The sequence below is a fragment of the Actinia tenebrosa genome, unplaced genomic scaffold (assembly GCF_029948245.1).
Source record: "Actinia tenebrosa isolate PJP-AT-01 unplaced genomic scaffold, QUT_ActTen_1.0 PGA_scaffold2__45_contigs__length_23673736, whole genome shotgun sequence".
NCBI lineage: Eukaryota > Metazoa > Cnidaria > Anthozoa > Actiniaria > Actiniidae > Actinia > Actinia tenebrosa.
Genome location: NW_028292579.1, coordinates 3873645 through 3894150, shown reverse-complemented (window position 1 = coordinate 3894150; position 20506 = coordinate 3873645). Strand labels below are relative to the sequence as shown.

Genomic DNA, 20506 nt, shown 5'->3' with positions numbered 1-20506 from the left:
TGTGTAGGGGGGGGGGGGGGGGGGGCTGCGGGTAGGGCGCACAAAATGACCGTGACAATCTTGTTTTATTTTTAAAAGTATTTAATCAAACTCATATTCATTCATTTTAGGGTGGTTTTCATAAACCCATGAAATACACACTAGCCTAATACAAATGAGTACACTTTAATTCCATTGTTTTCTTTTGTTGTTATTTCATTAACGTTTGATATCTGCATGTTTCACGGGTTTACGATAATCACTTAACTGTTTTTTCCCCAAATTTATACACTCATTATTTATTTTTTTTAGTGCACATCTCTTTTCCTCAATATTTTCTTTCCTTATCATTCTCTGCTTTTACCTTTTATCCTTTAACATTATCTTCAATGTTTTCTTTCTTTTCATTCCTTTTTCTCTTTATTCCTTACAAATACTAACTATTCTTCGCCCTTCTTTCGGTTTTTTTTCCTTCTCTTTTTAAAGTTCTTCTTATTTTCTGTTTACCTATATTCTCTAAACACTTTTATATTTATTTTAGAAATTAATTTTGTAAATAATTTTTCGTCGCTTGTTCTTTCTCCTTCCTCCTATCCCTATATTTCTTTTTTTTCTTCTTTTCTTTGATTATTTTCTCTCCTGCAGAAAAAATAACAGAACAATGAAATTACTTACAGATCAAAAGGAGTGTTAAACAGAACAACACAAATGACCAAAAGACTTCGAAACTGAAAGCAACCTCTCCCTTTGCATTGCGCACCACATACAGATAGATAACAGGATTTGTAGAGGGATGTCACATGTAGCAACCTTTCCTGTAACATTGCGCATCACATCACAGGTAGGTAACAAGGTTTGTAGAGGGATGTCACACGTAGAAACCTTTCCAGTAACATTGCACAATGCATAACAGGTAAGGAAACTTGGATTGCGCAGGAATTGCGCGCTGATTTGATACACAGTCTATATTACTATATATTACTATATATCACCGTTCTGATCACTCTGATGGCATGCGTCATCATTTGCAAGTTACTTTTAGGAATCTCACTTACCATAATCAGTCAATAATTTTGAAAATCCATTTTCCAAGCGATCAGTTCTGCAAAGGAAGAAACAAAAAATTTTAAAACAATTATACTTCCAGGTAACAATGCTGTATACTGTACATAATAACTACAATCATTGCCAAAATACTTGGCGCGATGGCACATTTTGGCTAACACAGAAAATGGCTTTCCTCTGTCGCGCTCCTCCCCCTCTCCCTTGTACAATGTTGCCGTTCCCTGAAAGAACGTTAGTTTCCTGATCAGACTCACCAACCTTCTGCCAACTTGCAGGAATCTCAACATTGTACGGGGGGGAGGGGTGTTTAGTCCTAGGTAGTGTTTTGCGAAGCACCCTCTAAAATACTGAAATCTATCAAGCGTGCCAACTAATTATGGCAATGATTGTAGGTAGTTCACAGACAAGGTGTCCTTAAAGTTTGTGGAAACGAAAGTGTATTCAAACCACAACTTTCTTGGGTTTTTGCAAGTGATCTACAACATAATTCCTTACTTAATCCTTAACTTTTTTTGTCCATGACGAAATAAAAAACGTAAATATTTTGAATGATTAATGGCCAAAGAACGTTCTATCTTACTGCGCCCTTGTTACCAATGGATCGGTTTTACATATCTAAGACTAGTTTAATTTGATTTTAATGGTATATTTTTTCTGTGCGAGGTAAACATGACTTGCTAGTGGAGCAGTCTGTGCACTTTTTACTACAGATTGACGATCATTACAAAGCTATGAAATTCTTTCCCATATTAACATTCAACACATATTTTGATCCCATATTTTTATGGTAAATAAAAGATTGACACAGGAAAAATTCTAACATCTGACGGTTTATCATTCGACCTACAATTTTCTCGAACTTCAAATTTTATTCAAACCCTGAAACGACCTCTGATATAATCAAAGTTGATATGAAGTGCTTTAAAAGGCAGACTTATGTCCCAGACCGACAAATCTATGAACTATTTGGTTTGAACAATAAAATATAGATTTCTTTATGAAAAGTAAAAGTCGAGATGGAACTAAAATCTTCGGTTTGTCGCAGCAGTTTTTATCGATGTACGAATTACAAAAAAAAAAAAAGCGATTCTCACGCCGTGACGAAAATTATAACTTGAATGATATCTTGATATGGGTAGATAAGGACGACCTTGACCGCTAAACAAACTAAAACAAATGAAAAACATCTCTCTATTCATCCTAGGTTTCAACCAATATAGTAAAGAAAATGTCGAAAGAAAAGCACAGAAGAAGGTCCAGAGTGCACATCCTTTAAGATGTATTAATAGTGACTTGGCATTTACAAATTACTGTTCTAATCAGCTTGAGGTTCGTTTTCTGCAGATAACAAAGTATTCTTATCCCTTTTTCATTAAATGAAGTAATTTTCTTTAGAGATAAGCTTGTTAGAAAACGCTTCAAACGAGGGGAAATGCTTAATTTTGTGAAGTGTCCAATATTTTGGTAATAAAGATTAAAGCCCAATTTGTCGTTGAAGTGTAAGTATTTTTTAACAAAATGTAATCGAGGAAGGCTTGCTTTTGTTTTAAGTTCTATTGATGAAGATTCAATTATCGCTAATTGTTTTCAAGTATATTAACTTTTCTTAAAATTGCTGTGAATGAAAAATTTAAAAACTGGTATTTATTCATTTTTGTCGCGAAATAGAGACGATATTTGACTGAAATTTTAGTATATTTTCGCATTTTTTCTTTTTAATCGAAAATCTTTGAAAATCTTTAGAAATTTTGGTCTTGTTGGTTAACGATTCGATGAACAATTTTGGAAAACATTTTGTCATTTATTGCATTTTTTGAAATTACCTTTGAAAGTAGAATTTCAAGAATCCTTCCCACACTCTTTAACCTGTGTTTACTCATTCTTTTTGTTTTTCAAATAAGAAGAAACAGTTGATTAACGTTGCTGAATTAGTGCAGCTTTTTATACTAGAACAGGAAGAAAATAGTGTGAGATGCTTGTTGATTACCAGAGATCTAAAGCAGATATCCTCCTTGGACTAATTGCTTGTAATGTTCATGCAAAACAAGCGGTCACCTTACGTGGCTTTATGTGTGGGTCATTAGCTTTGTGTAAATATGAACGATTGTTGATTTTGAAGTTATGAAAGTTATTTGAATACTTTTGTTTGTTTGGTCGATTATTGAAACAAAAAAAGTTGAACTAGTCTTAGCGTTTCTTCATCACTCCTCTCTTCTTCTTCGTTTCTGTTCTGTTCTCTCTAAGATATCCTCTAATTTAAGTTGACCCTTTTAAGTCAACACATATCGCGATGGAATTCTTTCCAAATGTTCCACTTCACACCAGAAGAGCTAAAATGTTGCTACAAATTACTCATATCGGTAATTGGTGCATTGCCTGGGCACTGCACTGTTTTATGCAAGTATTTTTAGATATAATAATAATGATTAAAAAAAAAATAATAATAATAATAATGATAATAATAATGATGATGATGATGATAGTAAAAAATTTAATAATAATAATAAAATAATAATAATAATATACCGAGATATTTGTCGTAAATAATGAATGTCACCACAATGAAGGGTAAAAAAGGAAAGGAAAAAAAGAAAAAACAGCGCAAAATACCGAAATAAAAATCGAGAAATTATTACGAATATACGTCCCTCAATTCATTTAAAGAATAATCTTGAATGTATTTTCCCCTATCTTTGGGTCGCGGAAAATTCATATATTTTATTTACTTAACAACATCCTTTTCTCGAACGTTATTTGATTGTACGAGATAAGAAGACTTAACAGAAATAAGAAAACCGTGGAATCAAACAATGCAATAATGAAAAAAAGCTATGTTCCGTACAGACGATAACACTACAAAGCTAGAGTTATTTTATTTATCTAGTATTCACCGACCAACTGTCTTATCCGACTATGTTTCCGAATCGACCATCGCATATGGATATAGGCTTACTACGATTCTGTATAGACATGAATATGTTACTTATCTAGTACAACCGTCTACTAATGAATCAATGTAGATGAACCGCACAGAAACGACCACACACCAGAAAGAAAGTAAGTAAGTAAGAAAGAAAGAGAATGGAATGAATAAATGAAAAAAGAAAGAAAAAAAAAAAGGGAAAAAGATAACAAACGAAAGAAAGAGCGGACTTCCTATGTACCAGGTATAGCTACTAAATAATGATATGAAATAAGCGACTAGGAAAATATCATTCATTCTTCATTCGTTTATTCAAAAAAGTACTATTAAGAAAACGAAAACACATTTCCCCCGAATATGATCAAAATTTAAAGTTTGTTGATAAAAAAAAAAAAAAAAAAAAAAAAAAAAAACCAATACAAAAACTAATTGCTATTAAACTGTGATAATATCAGAAACAGTTATAAGCTACCCTATAAAAATATTTGTCAATTTTGTTTGCTAATTACACACAAAAATAACAGAAATTGATTTTGCTAATCAACCATTATCCCACGCCCTGGTCCTGACCAAAAACCTAAGACTTACATAGACCAGTTTTTGTACGAGTGGGAAACATTCGGTACTGACTTACAGCACGTACACGGTACAACATGCCGTAACATTGAAATGGCTTTACATTGTCTTTCAATGTAATTCATCCAATCACAATGCGTTGTGACGTTTACGGAGTACCGTGCTTTACCGTAGCCGTAACTATGCGTTGTGATTGGATTAATTACTGGAAAACAATGGGAAGCCATTTCAATGTTACGGCATGTCGTACCGCATACGAGCTGGAAGTAAGTATCGGGTATGTTTCCCACTCATTCGAAAACCATTCTATAGGACAGACAGTTAAGAAAGCAAAACACTACAAATATAACTGAACAAATCTACGAGGTATTGAATGACGAAAGATAATGGATACAAGACTATTCAACGCTATATGTGTGATACTAAGCACTGCTGCGTTGAAGCGAAAAAGAGTGTCGTCTACGATCGAGAATCGCGGCGCGCGTTTGAAACTCGAATTATGGCACTCGTAATAGAATCACGATCGCACAGTTATTATTTGCAAATTAAGTAGTATAAATATCGTGTATCCTAAGGGTATATTTATCTTGATTGTGTAGCGTGGATGAAGGAAAGGGCTTTAGAGAGCCGCTCTGTTGATATTTCTCGCATCATTTTCTGCTCAAGCGTAGACGTTTGGTCTAGCGATAAAACAAATAAGATGCCCGAGTATGAGTGATATTGGAATCCTTCAGCGGCAAAAGGAAACTTTTCACGGATCTTCATTTCCTGAGTAGCAAGATGATAACACGACAAAACAGTTCAGCACTTAAAATTGTCGCAGTATAGAAGGAACTTTGCCGAGTTGGTTGCCGTAGGGACTACAATATACACACTCACCCACCCCCATGGGATATTAATGCTAGTTGTCTCGATTAACTCTTTCTTTTTCCTTTCTTTCTTGATTTCTTTTTATTCTTTTATTCCTTATTTCATTGATTCATACATTCGTACATTCATGTGTGCATTCTTTTCATCTTCACCTCTTTCTCCTTTTCTTTTCTCTCTCTCTCGTTCTATTTTTCTTTCTTTCTCGTTATCGAACGTCCTTTAGGAAGAATCTCAATCGAATGTACGGATAAGAGCTTTTTTAAAACGAAAATTGGCTTAATTCGCTTCTAGAACTCGCAGTTTCAATATCACAAAAAGATTTAAGATAAGTGTTGGAACGACGGTGACCGACTAGCCGCTTGGTCGTGTTTCCTTTCCTCACAAAGCCCACTAAATCTCCACGAATCAGTCAGGAGTAGAAAGGCTATAAAACCAAAATTTGAGATAACTTTGAGATATAATTACACCAGAACAATAACGAAGAAATAAGCCCTCCAGGCAGAAGATAGTGTTGAGCCGTTCGCGGAGTTACGGTAACCAGGGGGAAATCTCTGGCGCCACTGACGTTCGTGCACGCCATTCCAAGACCTTTTTTTAGAATACGACTGAAGAATGTTAGTCATAATTTAAACTAGTGAATGACTCGTGACTGAGGACACGCGTTAATAACATTAGGGTACAAAATTGATTCTGAAGAAAATATTTTTGCCTAAATTTATGGTTAGCAACTTTGTTGGTTATATCAAATTTTCGTTGTTGTAAGTTAGTAGAAATAACAAAATAGTCTTGGAATAATTGTGTGATTTGGGAACTCATTAAGTATTCAAGGTTATAACATAACAGCACGAGAAGGGAAACAAGAAAAGGTCTTTGACTATTGTTTGTGTGTTTTTAACATTTGATGGCGAAGATAAGATGAACATGTGAAGGAATTAAATAAGGAAATGACGGATCTTGCAAAAATGGCGAGAAAGAAAGAGAGAAAGAAATAGAAGATAGTAGAGTTAGAGTAAAAAAAAAAAAATGAATGAGAGAGAAAAGGAAATAAATAGAAGGCAATAGAGTTAGAGTAATTAGATAAATGAAAGAATAAATGAGAGAGACAAGGAAAGAAATAGAAGGCAATAGAGTTAGAAATAAAAAGGAAAATGAAATAAAAGAAGGAGAGAGAGAAAGAAGGAACGAACGAAAGAAATAGGTAATGGTAGAAAGAAATGGTGGAAAGAAAGGAAAGAAAAAGGAAAGGAGCAAATGAAAATAAAGAAGGAAAGGAGGAAGACAGAAAGAAAAAAGGAAAAAAGAAACGAAGGATCGAAGGAATGAAAAGAAACAAAAAAGAAAGAGAAAAAGAATAGAAAAGGAAAAATGAAACTAAAGATCGAAGGAATTAAAAGATTCAAATAACTGAAAAAAAGAAAGAAAAAAGAAAGAAAGAAAAAAGAAAGAAAAAAGAAAGAGAAAACGAAATAACGCACGAAGGGAACAAAGATATAAGGAAAGAGAAAAAGAAAACGAAAGAAAGAAAGAAAGAAAAATTAAGAGACCAATGTAAACTCTAGATACGTTATACTATCATTGATACAAAGCAATCAGTCCTAATCATCATATCTAATATTGCCATTCATCACTCATACCCCAGCTGTTCATAAATAAACGTAATATGTGAAGTACCTTGATATTCAATCGATCCTAACCAACAATAAACTTGTCTTTTGTAAGAATTACATTTAACTTTTGTGTGAGTCTAAACGACGAGGATTTCTAGCAAAATAATTGAAATAGAGTAAACTTAAATGAAATGAAAATTTGGATAAAAAGTGCAAAACTGAATTATTTAGTTGTCATCGTTAAAAGGCAAGCGATATGTTTGAATATAACAAACAAAAACAGAAAAAGATGGATAAAGGAATCCAATATTTACTTAAAATGTAGCCGACATTCCTACCCCCAACTGTTCGGGAGTAATTAGGATAGGAAATGTTATGTTAAAGAGACCCTGGAATGTGAAAGGTGTTTGCCCTTAAGAAACGAGGGATGACCATTGGTGGTGGGCGAAATAGTTTTGGTGAGAGAGAACAAATGGAAGAAGAAAGAAAGGAAAGAGGAAAGAAAGAAAGGAACAAAGAAAGAAAGAAAGAAAGAAAGAAAGAAAGAAAGAAAGAAAGAAAGAAGGAAAGAAAAGAAGGGAGGAAGAAAGGAAGAAAGAAAGAAAGAATGAAAGAAAGGAAGAGAAAGAGAGAGAGAGGGAGGGAGAGAAAGAAAAGCACGAATGAATAAAGAAAAGAATAAGAAAAGAAAGAAAAAAGCAAAATAGAAAGCAAAAATTGATAAAACAAAGAAATTCCACCCTGAAAAAATATATATTTTGGATTAACTTCTCATTTGAAAGAACTCGAAATTGCCAAGAAAACACCCAGTTCTTAATTGAAATCCAATGCACACGAAATAGCTCAGTTAAAACTACACTGATCAAAATATTCTTTTTGTTCGGCAGCCGGTCGGTCTGAATTCTTTTGAAGGAAGTGATATCTTAAATACAAGAAAACCCTTTTTTCAAAACAAGCGCTAGACTCCAAAAAATGCCTGAAGCTCATACCAATGACGTGAACAATCCCAATAATGACAGTAGTTACACGAACAAAATGGGAATTAATTGTCTTTGTTCCAACAACCTGTCTTCCTAATGCCCTAATTTTCTTTCTTTCAATCAACTCGTAACTCCCCAAAATAAAAAGCATGAAATTACATTAGCAAATTTATATAGCTGTCGTTCACTACAGAATCCGACGACATAACAAATTATGACCGAAACCGGACAAATAGATCTTCATACAAACTTAGACACGCATTCTCGAGAGAACATTACTGGAATTATTTAATGCGAGAACTTGCGATTCTCTTTCTCCTTTAATTTTGTAAAAGGTAGGCAGTTGATAAGTGTAATTTAATTTAGCCTAATTGGTGATGTTCAAGGAATTTTGTTAACATAATACGGGATAATGAGTTTCCTTTTCGGTATTATATAAATACAGAACTCTTTTGGAAAATATGAGATTTTTGGACTGTGAGTTTTTATGTTCTTGATATATTCGCTGCTTCGCTGTACAATATCCACACATGGATTATCAAATCATCAAAAAATAAAAGCTACATACCTAAAAATTATAAATGTAATAGTGAACTAGAGCAGGAAGAGTGTATTGAGTGGAAATATAACTGGTTTTCAGATGGGTTGCTTGATGAATTAGAATGTTTGACATAGGCAAGCGCACCCTCCACGCCAACAAAATAAAATCTAAAAATCCTCTATTTAAAGTTATTTCTCTGCCATAATCAACGATTTCAGGATTACATTATCTTCAAAATAAGGATTTTTAAGTTGGTCTATTTACTTTTCAAAAGATTTGATCTCCAAAAACCGCTTGCCAAAAGTAACTTTAACATCTGACCAATATACCAAGCATTTTACTCTATTCATTAAGGACATTACCTCCATCTAGTCGTTCATAATTTATCGAAATGGTATTTTTATTATATTTGTCAATTCAGTTGTGATACGCTGATCAAAGATTTGATTGAAGTTTCATTGCTTTAACAAATTCTGTTGATGGGGAAAGATTCAAGTCACGGATTTTCGTCTCTCGTGATTTTCAATGTCTGGTTTTCGTGGGAGGGGTTCTTGACATCAATCTTGTCAGCTTTCCGGGTTCTAGAAGCTAGAAGATCCTAAGAAATAATTGAATGAAAATATAAAGACTAATATTTAATCTTTGAACATCATGAAACGATGAGTTGACTGCGTTAGTGGGTTGGTTAGAAAAGACAAGAAGTATAAACTCACAAAAAAGAAAAACAAAAAACAAAAAAAAACTTGATAACCGCCTACGAAAAACAACTTGATTTCCACCAAAAAATCCCCTAGAAAAAAAAAATGTTTATTTTGTGATTCCATGACTAAAGAAAGAAAATTATAGTTACAAAGTTTAGAGAGATGTTTCCTTTTGCAAACCTTATTCTTACAAAAACGTAAAATAATAAGCTTACTGCGATATTGATAACCAATAGAATTAAAAAACGAGTGAGTATTGACAAACATTTTCATCGATGACTAGGAAGGATGCAATTGGGACTAAAATTGCACGAGTGTGCTAAAACAATCCTGATTGAGGGTGGAATGGTGTCCTACAGAGATTTGTCACTCTCTAGTACTGATTGCTAACAGCACGCTACCTTTCTAGCTAAAAGGATAAGCAGAAATCCCTAACTTAGAAAATTTGTAAAATCTCTCAATTTCTCACCCTAAGGAAAGACTTCTATTTGTTTAGATTCATTTGAGGTATTAGATTGACAGATGTTTTATCGGAACTAATAGCTTCTAATATAGATCTAATATTTTATCGTTTTTCATCAAGTTGAAGTTATTGCAGCTAAGCTGAGTACTTACTTAATCTTCCTCTTTAGGGGCAATATACTAATTCCTTAATTTTTTGTCCTAGGAATCATTATTTTTGAAGATTTTCACCTTAATTTTACTCTAATGCTCTATTATCTTTTTCTTTCACTTATTTTAATTCTAATTTCGTGACTAACCGTTTTCACAATCTTTCAAAAATCAGGTACAATATAACTACAACTTGGTTTTCTTTTTAAGTTAAAAAATATAAAGCTTGCTATAGACTTTGTTAGTCAGAAGTCTTAGTTCATAAGAAAATATATTCCTAGTTTAAATCAAAGTAGCTTGTCAAAACGAACTGTAAAATGGGTCAGAGACTTTTATATTTGCAGGGGTACATATATTTTAATAAATTTCTGCAGTTCATGATTGCAATGGCGCCTCTGAGGACTCCTGTTGACGCTTTCAATTTCCTTGGCCCAACTTGAATAGATGGCAGCTGAGATAATCAGAAAAATCAATAATCACCAAAAGGTCTGTGCGTGAACAGTTCCGTTCTTCAGAGGATTTAGGTAATACTTCGTTAGCAATTCATTGACCAATACTGTAATGCATAAAACAACTGGGACAATAGTGCGGATTGGTGATTTAGAGCTCGGTAGAAGTGTATTTAGAAGCTTTAATTTTAGACCATTGAATGTCAATTTACAGTAGGGGGAACTGACGGAACAGGAAGTGAGCCAAACATATTATTCTTTGAAAGGTCGCAGATACAAGTGGGCGGGTTTGAATCTAGCCTTAATTCGATCTTTTTATCAACAGAAGGAAGTGAGGAAAATGGTTAGTTCATTAGCAAACCCCGCTTTGGGTATATAAACCCTTCATCGTTGCAGCAGATCACAGACATTCGCCAAGCTTCAAGCCAAGTACAGCAGACTCATCCCAAGTCCTAATACACCACTTTAAAAACCATCATGAACTCCAAGGTCGTAATTCTACTCATTGTTGTACTGGCTGCCACTTTTATGCCACAGAGCGAAGGTTTCACCGCAGGTGCCGGGAATATTGGCCGACGAACCGTTAGCAGGGTATGAATACAAAACTACTTATAGACCTAAAAAACGAAGGGAAAAAACTAAGCTTGAAAAAAAAAATTTTTTTTGAAAGATTTTCAATTTTTTTCTGCCCGCTGCAAAAAGGATTCCAATTATTTATGTAATTCTTAGAATCCTAATTACTTTAATGCCTTTCATCGTTTCTTAAATTTCTTTGTTTTCGAATTTGTTATCCTACATTGAGGGCATAGCACCCTAAATTTACTATTAACTTAATTTGATATCATAGGAAAAAAATTACTTTTTAAATCAAATAATTGATACCTCTGGCGATAACAAAGAAAGGTGTACTTGATTCTAGGTCATTGTCTTAACAAGCTAAAAAACACTCATAATGACCTCTAGTATTTGAACAAAACTCACGGTCATTTTCGTTCTTTTCATTTCGATTTTAAAGTTAATCAAAAAGATAAGGAATAGCAATTGCTCGAGATATGATTTAGGGTGTGTTGCTCTGTGTTTATCTATGTAGTTTTTAGTTTGCCTTCGGCAATTTGTTGTAATTGAATTTTTGTATTTTGTGTCTTTAATAGTTGGTGATGTTTGCATGCCTTAGAGAATGCCGATTTTGTCAGTCGTAGAGCTATTTTGGAATGTTTTTGTCATGTTTAGTTAATGCAGGAAAGGAGACGAATGAATGAAATGGGAAAGAAGGAAGGAAGGTCATTAAAGAAAGAAGGAAAGATGGGAGACAAAAATGGACTTACAGACAGAAAAAAGAAAGAAAAAAAAGAAAGAATGAAGAAATGAAGAAAAGGAAAAAAAGAAAGAAAGAAAACTAATTGAAAGAAAAAAGATTGATTTGTTGAAAGAATGAGTGAAAGAATGAAGGAAAGAAAAAAGGAGGGAAAGAAAGAAAGAGAAGTAAGACGAATTGCTGGAAAGAACCAAAAGCCAAAAGAGCAACAAAACCAAAAAAGAAAAAAAAGAAAAAAAGAAAAAAAGAAAAAATAAAAAAAAAATAAAAAAGAAAAAGAAAAGAAAAGAAAACATCCAAAGGAAGAAAGAAAAAAAAGAGAAGAATACTATTAAGAGATTTCATGCATGTGCCTTTAGCCCAATAATCCCTTCAAAACTATATGTTAATTCTGGAATTTCTCGGAAGGATTAAGAATCTTGAAGCTAAGGAAACTACCGGGCGAACGAAAAAAATGCAGACAACGATCAACTCTTTGAATAGCATTAGAAATACTCTTAACTAAAATCAACCGAGTCATTAATTCTCCTATTGTTAACCTTCAACATTTTCAAAAGAAAGATCTTATCTAATTTTTTCTATCTAGCTCAGTGCGTTTAAGTTTTGTTTATGAATTGAATATTTTCTCGACAAGCAATATGTAAAATGGGCGTGTTCTGTGTTCATCAGTCCTTGTCCTTTCTGTTTCATTAGCTTTTCTTTCTTTCTTTCTTTCTTCCTTCCTTTCTTTCTTCCTTTGTTCCTTTCTTTCTTTTCTTCTTTATTGTTTTCATCTTCAACTCTTTCATTCATTCATTCTTTCTTTCCCTATTTCGATACACGGATCAAGTCCCTACTTCACATAATCTTTTCCTCGACTTCTTTCTAGATTCTGTTCACTAGATAAGAATCATTGACTCAACTCTGCGCCATAAAAAGAATAAACCCGATTAGATTACATTAGATTACAGAACAAAACTCCCTCATAAAGACGTAATCTCATTCAGACCTAAGCACCTGAATGTTGTCTTAATTGACCAATAGGAGCAAAAATATGATAACGAGCCTTGAGAAAATTAACGTATTTGTCAATGCACATTACGAGAGAGCATATGAACAGCAAATCTTGTTAGGCGGTAGGAAACGTCGGAATATTAACGTTATTGAGAACTGAGTGATACTAAAAATATGTAGGAATGAGGCATGAGTCGTCAGGATGAATGGGAGTTGTGAATGGAAAATTTGAGTGAATTTGTAGATTAAAAATGAAGAGGAAAACGAAGTTATTGGTTTATGAATGACAAAAGTTGAAATTGTCTTATTCTAGAGGGAAAATCGAGTGTACAGAAGAAAGATACGAAAAAGGAAATATTGAATGAAGAGAGAGAGAGAGAGAGAGAGAGAGAGAGAGAGAGAGAGAGAAGGGTTAAAAAGAAACGAAAGAGAAGAAATAGGATAGATACATCGAGTAAGAATAAGAAAAGAGCGATAGAGAGGAAAGAGGAAAAAAATAGATTGAATTTTAAAAAGGAATGTAAATAAAAACGTGAATAGATAGAAGGAAAACAAGAAGAATAGGAATCAAAGCAAGCAGATTATATATCGGAGCCAGAAAATCCTGATCCAAAAAAAAAAAAACAAAAAAAAAAAAAAAAAAAAAAAACAGCCAATAAAGATTAAAGAATAGCGGACAGCTTAAAGGAAAAGCGATTTGTACAGCGAAGATGGCCAATCTATAAGCAGAGCGGGTCTGATTTACACTAGAATTACGTTTAAATTCTAGAAGGGTAGAGTTTAAAGATATAGATAATTGCAATCATTAGGACAGGATTTGAATGTTTGGAAAAAATTTCATTTAAACCCGGAATCAAAATTTCGTTTAGGAAACGGAACGACAAAGACGTTTTTCTTCGTTCATTATGAGATTCGCAAAAACATCACTTATGATTAGAACAGTGGGAAGTCTCATAACTATTTCCGTCAAAACCGTTTTTATTCTATCCACATTGAAAAATATTTGAAAAGTCTCTAAATACTACACTCTAGAACCTGCAATTACAAACCGTCCAATGTCACTTCAAGAATAAGAGTTCGCCATTAAAATATTGTCGCTTTATCTCTCCACATCACAAACTGTTACAAAAAGTTACATGCACGATATTCACAAATTCGCTGCCACCTGAGTGGATTTAAAAATTCCCTAATTACTTTTTGTCTATGTATTTAATCATTCCACAGAATATACGCGCTGGGAGTTTTTATCCAAATTATAGTAATAGATTTGAGTACTTTGGAAGACAGTTTTCAGGTGATGGGATGTGACAAGAGCAATATTGATCAATTGTATCGTATTAATTCCCAATTTGAAAAGCGTATTTTTATCTGAATATGAAAACTTCAAAGTCTCCAGTCTAATGGGCAGAAATCCACCGCTCTGAACAAAAACAATGCAATATTTTAAATACTTTAGGGCTTGATGTTTTGAAAATAAGATTAATGATATTTGACTGGCCTTTTTGAGAGAAAAACATACTTTTGTTCATGTGGACACTTTTCTTTTGTTTCTTAATGATTGAGTGTTAATCGACTAAAGTGAAGGTAATTAACGACTCATTCGGCAAAGTCACGAACTGCTATTATTTTTTCCTTATTTTTAAAAACGAGTTTTCTGTTTTCCTTATCTGATCTTAGGGAGCTTTTTTAATCGGTTTTGTCCTTTCTTTTTTTGGGGAAATCGGGGGAGGAAGAGAATAGATTCGGAGAGGGGGCAAGCAGGAAGGACAGGGTTCTTTCTTATTATGCTTTCTTCTTATTATTTCTTTTTCTTTTTTTTTCTTCTTTTTTCTTTTTCCATTTCATTCCTTCTTCTTTCCTTTTTCTTTCTTTCTTCCTTTCCTTTTTTCTTTTGCTTCTTTCTTTTCCTCTTATTTTTTCTTCTTTTCTTCTTTCATTCTTTGTGCTTCTTTTTTTCTGTCCTTCTTTCTTTCTTTCCCACTATTTTGTATTGATCTTTTCCCATTTTTATCTTTTAAATGTCTCTCAATATTTTTCCATTCACTTGTTATCTTTACGAAATAAGATCTCCAAATAATTCTGCAGTAATTCCTCTATCTTAAAACGCTTTTACTTACCTACCCAACAGATCCAACCACAAATCTCTAAAACTCACAAATCTTTGATCTACCTTGCAGATCTCAAGACAACTAGAGGGACTATGTAACGCAGCTGCTGTATACTGTTCCCAGCCTGACGAGAAACGATTTGCAGCCGAGTCAAAAGCCAGTGAATAAGCACTCAACCAACAACCAATAAATATCGATTAGAATCACTAGAATACCGGACTTTGACATATTGTAAAAAAGTCGTAAGAGTGCCACTATTCGTGCTCCGAAAATCTTGCTCCATCAAACAGCTTTAATGTTTCAATAAAATGTAGTATGTTCAATTGAATCTGTCTGACTATCTGACTGTCTGTCTGTCTTTCTGTTTGTGATCAAGTTCAAATACCTTAGGCTGTCTGTGTCCCCTCTTTTGGTACGTTTCTTTCCATCCTGCTCTGGAACTTTTACTCTTTTGCCATTGGATATTTCGATATAACTGAAGCGAAAATGGGTTGGTCTCAATAGTATTGAAAGCACAAAGCATGTAGTGCTTACATAAATGTAGAGATCTTCCAAAAAGTGGGGGTAAAATTTATGCCAAAAAAATGGGAGGAAGGTGGGTTGAAATTTTGAAAGAAAAAAGGGTGGAAATGGTTGGGTCTCATTAATATTGACAGCATAAAGCATATGGCGTGACATAAATGTAGAGATCTCCTGAAAAAAACAGGGGAAGAATTTGTGCCAAAAGTATGGGAGGTGGGTTGAAATTTTGAACGAAAAGAAGAGTGGAGCATTATTTCTTAGACAGCATGGAACAGACTCGGCTATAAAAGGTTTAAAATACAATTTATAGTTTATTAAGGTTTACTGAGGGTTTTTTTCAGATTTAATATATGAGTACAAAAATACATGAAACTGATAATTGTACTGAGAGTTAACTAATAATATATCCCCAAGAATAGGGGTAGAATTCATGCCCAAAGTATCGAAAATCAGTATAGGAAATATTATGATTCCAGAAAAAGGGCAAGTGTTACTGATAATAATGGAAAGTTAGAAAATACAAACCTACGTAAGCTTAAGGTAATCCCAAAAGGGTGGGTGGTAGTAGATAAAGGAGGGATTGGAGTTGAGAAAGTTATGCCAGGAAAGAGCCATATGACTATAAGAATGACTGAAAAGTACACAAGAAAGGCCTATTGCGGTCTAACTGCTTTTCAGATTAGTTCCATGTACTCTCAGTACATTTTGATAGAATAAGCAGACAAGGATCCCTTTAATGCCCAAACACTTACTCCTTAGACAAAGGTTCTGCCGGTGTGTGGACATAAAGAGTTTATTCTTGATATTATGCTTGCTATCATTGGTATAGATGCCTAAGAGACTTTCGCTTATAAACCAGGGGATTGCCAAGATTGTGTGGGTGGGAGTGGGAATAGAGTACTCAAGTAGTGACATCACAAAAATTAATTTTCGCTTGATTATTTGGTTAACAAATTCGATAGACAATCAGAAAAGACATTTACACACCAAATTTGACGAGAATTGGACAAATATCAGCTGAGATATGACCATTTGAATATATAATTACTCCATATGAGTCACTGTATTTTCGGCTGGGTTCCAAACGTCTTTTTTGATTGTCTATAGAAATTAGAGATCGAAAACAATTAAAGTCAAAATTCATTTTTGTCGTGACGTCACACTTGAGTACTCTATTAGGGGCAATCTAGTAGATGTAGAGAATATATACCCCTACTTTAAAAAAGCTACATGACTGTAAGTGGCATATGGCATAGCGAGATTCCCAGAGCTAGAGAAAATTGGAGGGGTTAGGGTTAGGGGGGGCCATTTGTAAACCCTTGATTCCCAAACTTCATTGTCTCCCTACCCTACCCTACTGATGGCCATATTTCCCCCCAAATTTTCAGAGAAGTGCGCGCACGTGACATCATGAGCGCCATGTTGGATTGACCTAACAGTATTGGTTGACTGAGTGTGTTGTCTGGTACAAAATAACGTTCAATAGCTTGTAGTATTTCTCTTGGGAATGCTTGCATGACATCAAGAACACGAGCAGGTTTTGTTTTAAGCTGTATATTTAAGTAAATACTGCTAATCTTAAGTCTATTAAATTGAAGTATCTCGGCTTTCTTAAACTTAATTCTGAAGGGATTTGTTGTCAGTCCTTAGAATCTTACCTGCGATTCCAATTCGCTTTAAAATGATTTCAAATCGAATCTTAAAGTTTAAATAATCGCCGAGAGAGTTCAAAAGGGTGTAAGCTAAAAGATTACTAGTGATATTTACCTGTTTTTAGCCCGGTTGCGATGGAATAACCGACTTAAGTCGAATAAACAAGTCAGATTCAGTCAGGCAACCCTTTAAATGCATACTACATAATGAGCACGTGCGCGTGAGAATGTTTGAAAGAATTGATTATAGAAAATAACCATGGGATGAAAATGAAAACACGGCAAAAATAATAAGAGAAAGGATCATTTATTTTCTATGTTTTATTCACTCTTAACGTAGACATAAAATTTCGTGACTGAACCAAAAAATATTTTTCCATCACAAATTCTTCAAACTTTTACAACTATACTGAAAATTTCCAATACAAAAATCTGAATTCAAAAATACACTTAACAATAATAAATAAATTGGATGTGAAATGCTCATCTTAATATAATGATTGACATGCCTTCACTCCGGGTTTCTATACACAGCCATTAGATACGGAAAGAGTGTTCCATTTATGGGTTGCCCTTTAGGTAATATGTCCAGGTAACATTACCAGCACCGCCTGTGCTCCTTGGACAAGATATCATTAGTTTGCCCATACGCGGTGCCTTGGATGTCCCTTGACCCGCCTCAAATCCAACAATGATATTATGGATCTTTTTGGCGCGAATTGTCTCGCTGGCCTTGACAACGAAGCACGGGTTATCCACACAGAACTGGAACTGTGTAGTACTAGAGAAGACATTTTTAAAAGGAATCGAGGTTGTTGCTCCGTTCTTGATCGAGTAAGGGCCTTGGGGTTTAGGAGGCGAGCAGTGTCCGAATAGAGGGAAGATATATTCACCCCCTACAGGAGAGACCACGGTAAGTTTTGCCCGTGTGTCCCCTAGACGAACAGGCTCGTACGTCACATCTACTCCAACCTCTGTGCCTCCACTTGATGCTGAGGCTGCTGTTATGCTCTTCTCAACGTGGAAGTCGCTGCTATCAACCTGGAATAGAAAAACGATTAAGAAGATGAGCGCGCTTCAACGGGAAAACAACAGATGATCTAATATATGCACAGGGCAATTATTAACGTTCCTCGCAAAGGGGGGTGGATCTTTAGACGCATGTACACGAAGAAAATTATAGCGCAAATCCTCGTGGTATGCTATCAGGCATCAACATTCTGCGAAAAACCCTTTCAAATCGTTGCACAAATGCTTTTGCCCTTTTAGCGCAGCTGATGGCACAGAGTAACTTCAGAAGCACAGAAATCTGTACTCCTAGTAGAGGAGACTGCTCTTCCTTTTATACATCCTTGCAAATCGTTGCACACATGTTTTTGCTCTTCTAGCGCAGCTGATGGCACAGAGTAACTTCAAAAGCACAGAAATCTGTACTTCTAGTAGAGGAGCTTTTAAAAGGAAGAGTTCGGTCATCTTTGACTGCTCTTCCTTTAAAAATTCATAGGCCAATGCTAGTTATAGTTATCATGGTCATAACATACCTTGCAAGAGTATTCCACCTTAGACTTAGCAAAGCTGACGAATCGACAAGACTGGACTTGACTCACTCCGAAGTTTGTTCGGAAATGCACAGGAGCTTCAGGTCCAGCAGGGGTGGCAGTCAGGATCAGATCGTACTGATAGGAACCAAGCTCAGAACTGGTAAAGGACAGCTTACCAGGCATGGAATCACCTGCCTTTAGGGGTAGGTACTCAAACATACAAGAACCCTGGTACAAAAAATAAAATAAAATAAAATAAAATAAAATAAAATAAAATAAAATAAAATAAAATAAAATAAAATAAAATAAAGTAAAATAAAATCTGTCAAATCTGTCAATTGTGGTTGTAGGTGCTCGTAGTAAAACAAATATCAATTCCCTGGTAGGGCACTAATTAAATATAACTAGTCAGTAACGCGCATTTAAAAATGGAAATATTTCCGAGGAATATAAGAAATTGCATGAGCTCTGTGTTTGTTTAACAGGTCCTCTCCAATCCCGCAACATTCCATTGAGTATTACAACTTTCTTTTCTGATAAACCTCAAAGGGATTAGATGTATTCTCGTGAGATATGTTTTACCCAAAGTAAAGACCTAAACATTCTTAGATGGAATAATAAATACCTCAGATAACGGAGGGACAGTAAAGCTTGGTGGCAGCTGCACGTCTGATACAGAGCACTGACAGTTAAAGCCAACGGGTGTGTTGAGAGGGTTGTGTAGAGTCACCACGTGGGAAGTGCTTTTCCTGACAGGAGTAGAGAGTTCTATGGCAGACATGACACCAGGTGCTGTTGCTTTGAAGCTGACATAATAGAACAAGTATTCGTTGCTCTGTTCGTTACGGAAGATTACCTAAACACAGAGAGCAATGGGACGTAATTAGAATCATTACGAGTGGAGTGTAAAGACTTTATCCATGAAACAGTAGGTAAATCTGTTTTACATTCAAAAGTCAAGAAATAGAAAACTTGTGCAGTTCTGCTGATCCCCGCATGTTTTATATCTGCACCTACACTGCGCACATGCTATGTACAGTTCTGCTAATCCCCGCATGTTTTATATCTGCACCTACACGTGCACACATGCTATGTACAGTTCTGCTAATCCCCGCATGTTTTATTTCTGTACACTACTTGCGCGCGCAGTTATGTGAAGCTTTGCTAATGCCGCGTGATTTAGATCTGCATAGTGCAGTTTTCGTATGACCGTGAAAAGTTCACGGCACGAACACAGTCGTGACACGGCAAGGGATACGCCAGACCAATAACATTGCACGAGAATTTACTCTCCATCCAATCAAATACCCAGAACACAGCATAAACACGGCGCGGACACGGTCACGCCAAAATCACGGCACTTTTAGACCAATCATATTGCGCGTGAAAAAAATCAGCCAATTCAAGTTCTAGCAAGTATGACGGTCACGGCACGTCACGCTTACGGCACTGAGCTTTTCACAGTCATACGAAAACTGCACCACTACACACGCACGTGCCATTATATTATTTTATATCATTTTGTCATATTGAAATAGTAATTAACATAGCAGTTATATCATTGCTCATTTTCCTTGAGTATAAAATTTCTCGTTTGATACTCAACCATACAGATGTTTACCTCAAACGTTACTGATAAACAAAGAAACAATACTCGAGGGAATGACAAAGTTTCCAAGACGTGAAAATGGTGGATAAGGTCCCATAAATTCTTACCCTTGAGCTAAAGGTACCCTCTTTGTGCGCAAAGAAGCTCAGTTTATAGTCTCGTTTGGAGAGGCCAGGCACGTCGATGTAATCAAGACCCTTGATGGTGGTAGCGTTGTCTGGTTTTTCTGGTTTGATCATTTCAATGACTACACGGAACCTAGCAGAAAAACGTAAAGGGCAAAATGGATTCAAACAACTAGACAATTATTTATTAATAGTAATATGTGCATCAACTTTGTTTGTAATATTATTGCCATTGTTTCTATATATTGTGTACAGATACTGCTGTCGTTTCTGTTTCATGCTTCTGTTCTTCATGGTGTATTTGTTGTTGCATTTGTCGTCGTTGCTGTTGTTATTAG

The 20506-nt window shown here is 34.9% G+C and overlaps 1 protein-coding gene and 2 long non-coding RNA genes across 3 annotated transcripts in view; 1 reads left to right on the top strand and 2 right to left on the bottom strand.

Moving 5' to 3' along the window:
* Nucleotides 1-217: 217 nt before the first annotated feature.
* LOC116302150 (uncharacterized) lies at nucleotides 218-2922 on the bottom strand. Its single transcript, XR_004197830.2, has 3 exons — nucleotides 2868-2922; nucleotides 1035-1081; nucleotides 218-618 (listed from the first exon to the last, which is right to left on the bottom strand). It is a non-coding gene; the product is annotated as an uncharacterized LOC116302150 (long non-coding RNA).
* A 7768-nt stretch (nucleotides 2923-10690) lies between these two features.
* Nucleotides 10691-15047, top strand: LOC116302149 (uncharacterized). Its single transcript, XR_004197827.2, has 2 exons — nucleotides 10691-10894; nucleotides 14789-15047. It is a non-coding gene; the product is annotated as an uncharacterized LOC116302149 (long non-coding RNA).
* A 2134-nt stretch (nucleotides 15048-17181) lies between these two features.
* LOC116302109 (axonemal central pair apparatus protein HYDIN) overlaps nucleotides 17182-20506 on the bottom strand; it is a 53335-nt gene continuing 50010 nt past the window's right edge. The window contains exons 65-68 of the mRNA XM_031711317.2: nucleotides 20151-20301; nucleotides 19060-19290; nucleotides 18435-18662; nucleotides 17182-17934 (exon numbers count right to left, since the gene is read on the bottom strand). Coding sequence (XP_031567177.2) covers nucleotides 17455-17934; nucleotides 18435-18662; nucleotides 19060-19290; nucleotides 20151-20301 — 1090 coding nt within the window. The 3' untranslated portion in view covers nucleotides 17182-17454. The remainder of the gene's footprint in view (nucleotides 17935-18434; nucleotides 18663-19059; nucleotides 19291-20150; nucleotides 20302-20506) is intronic.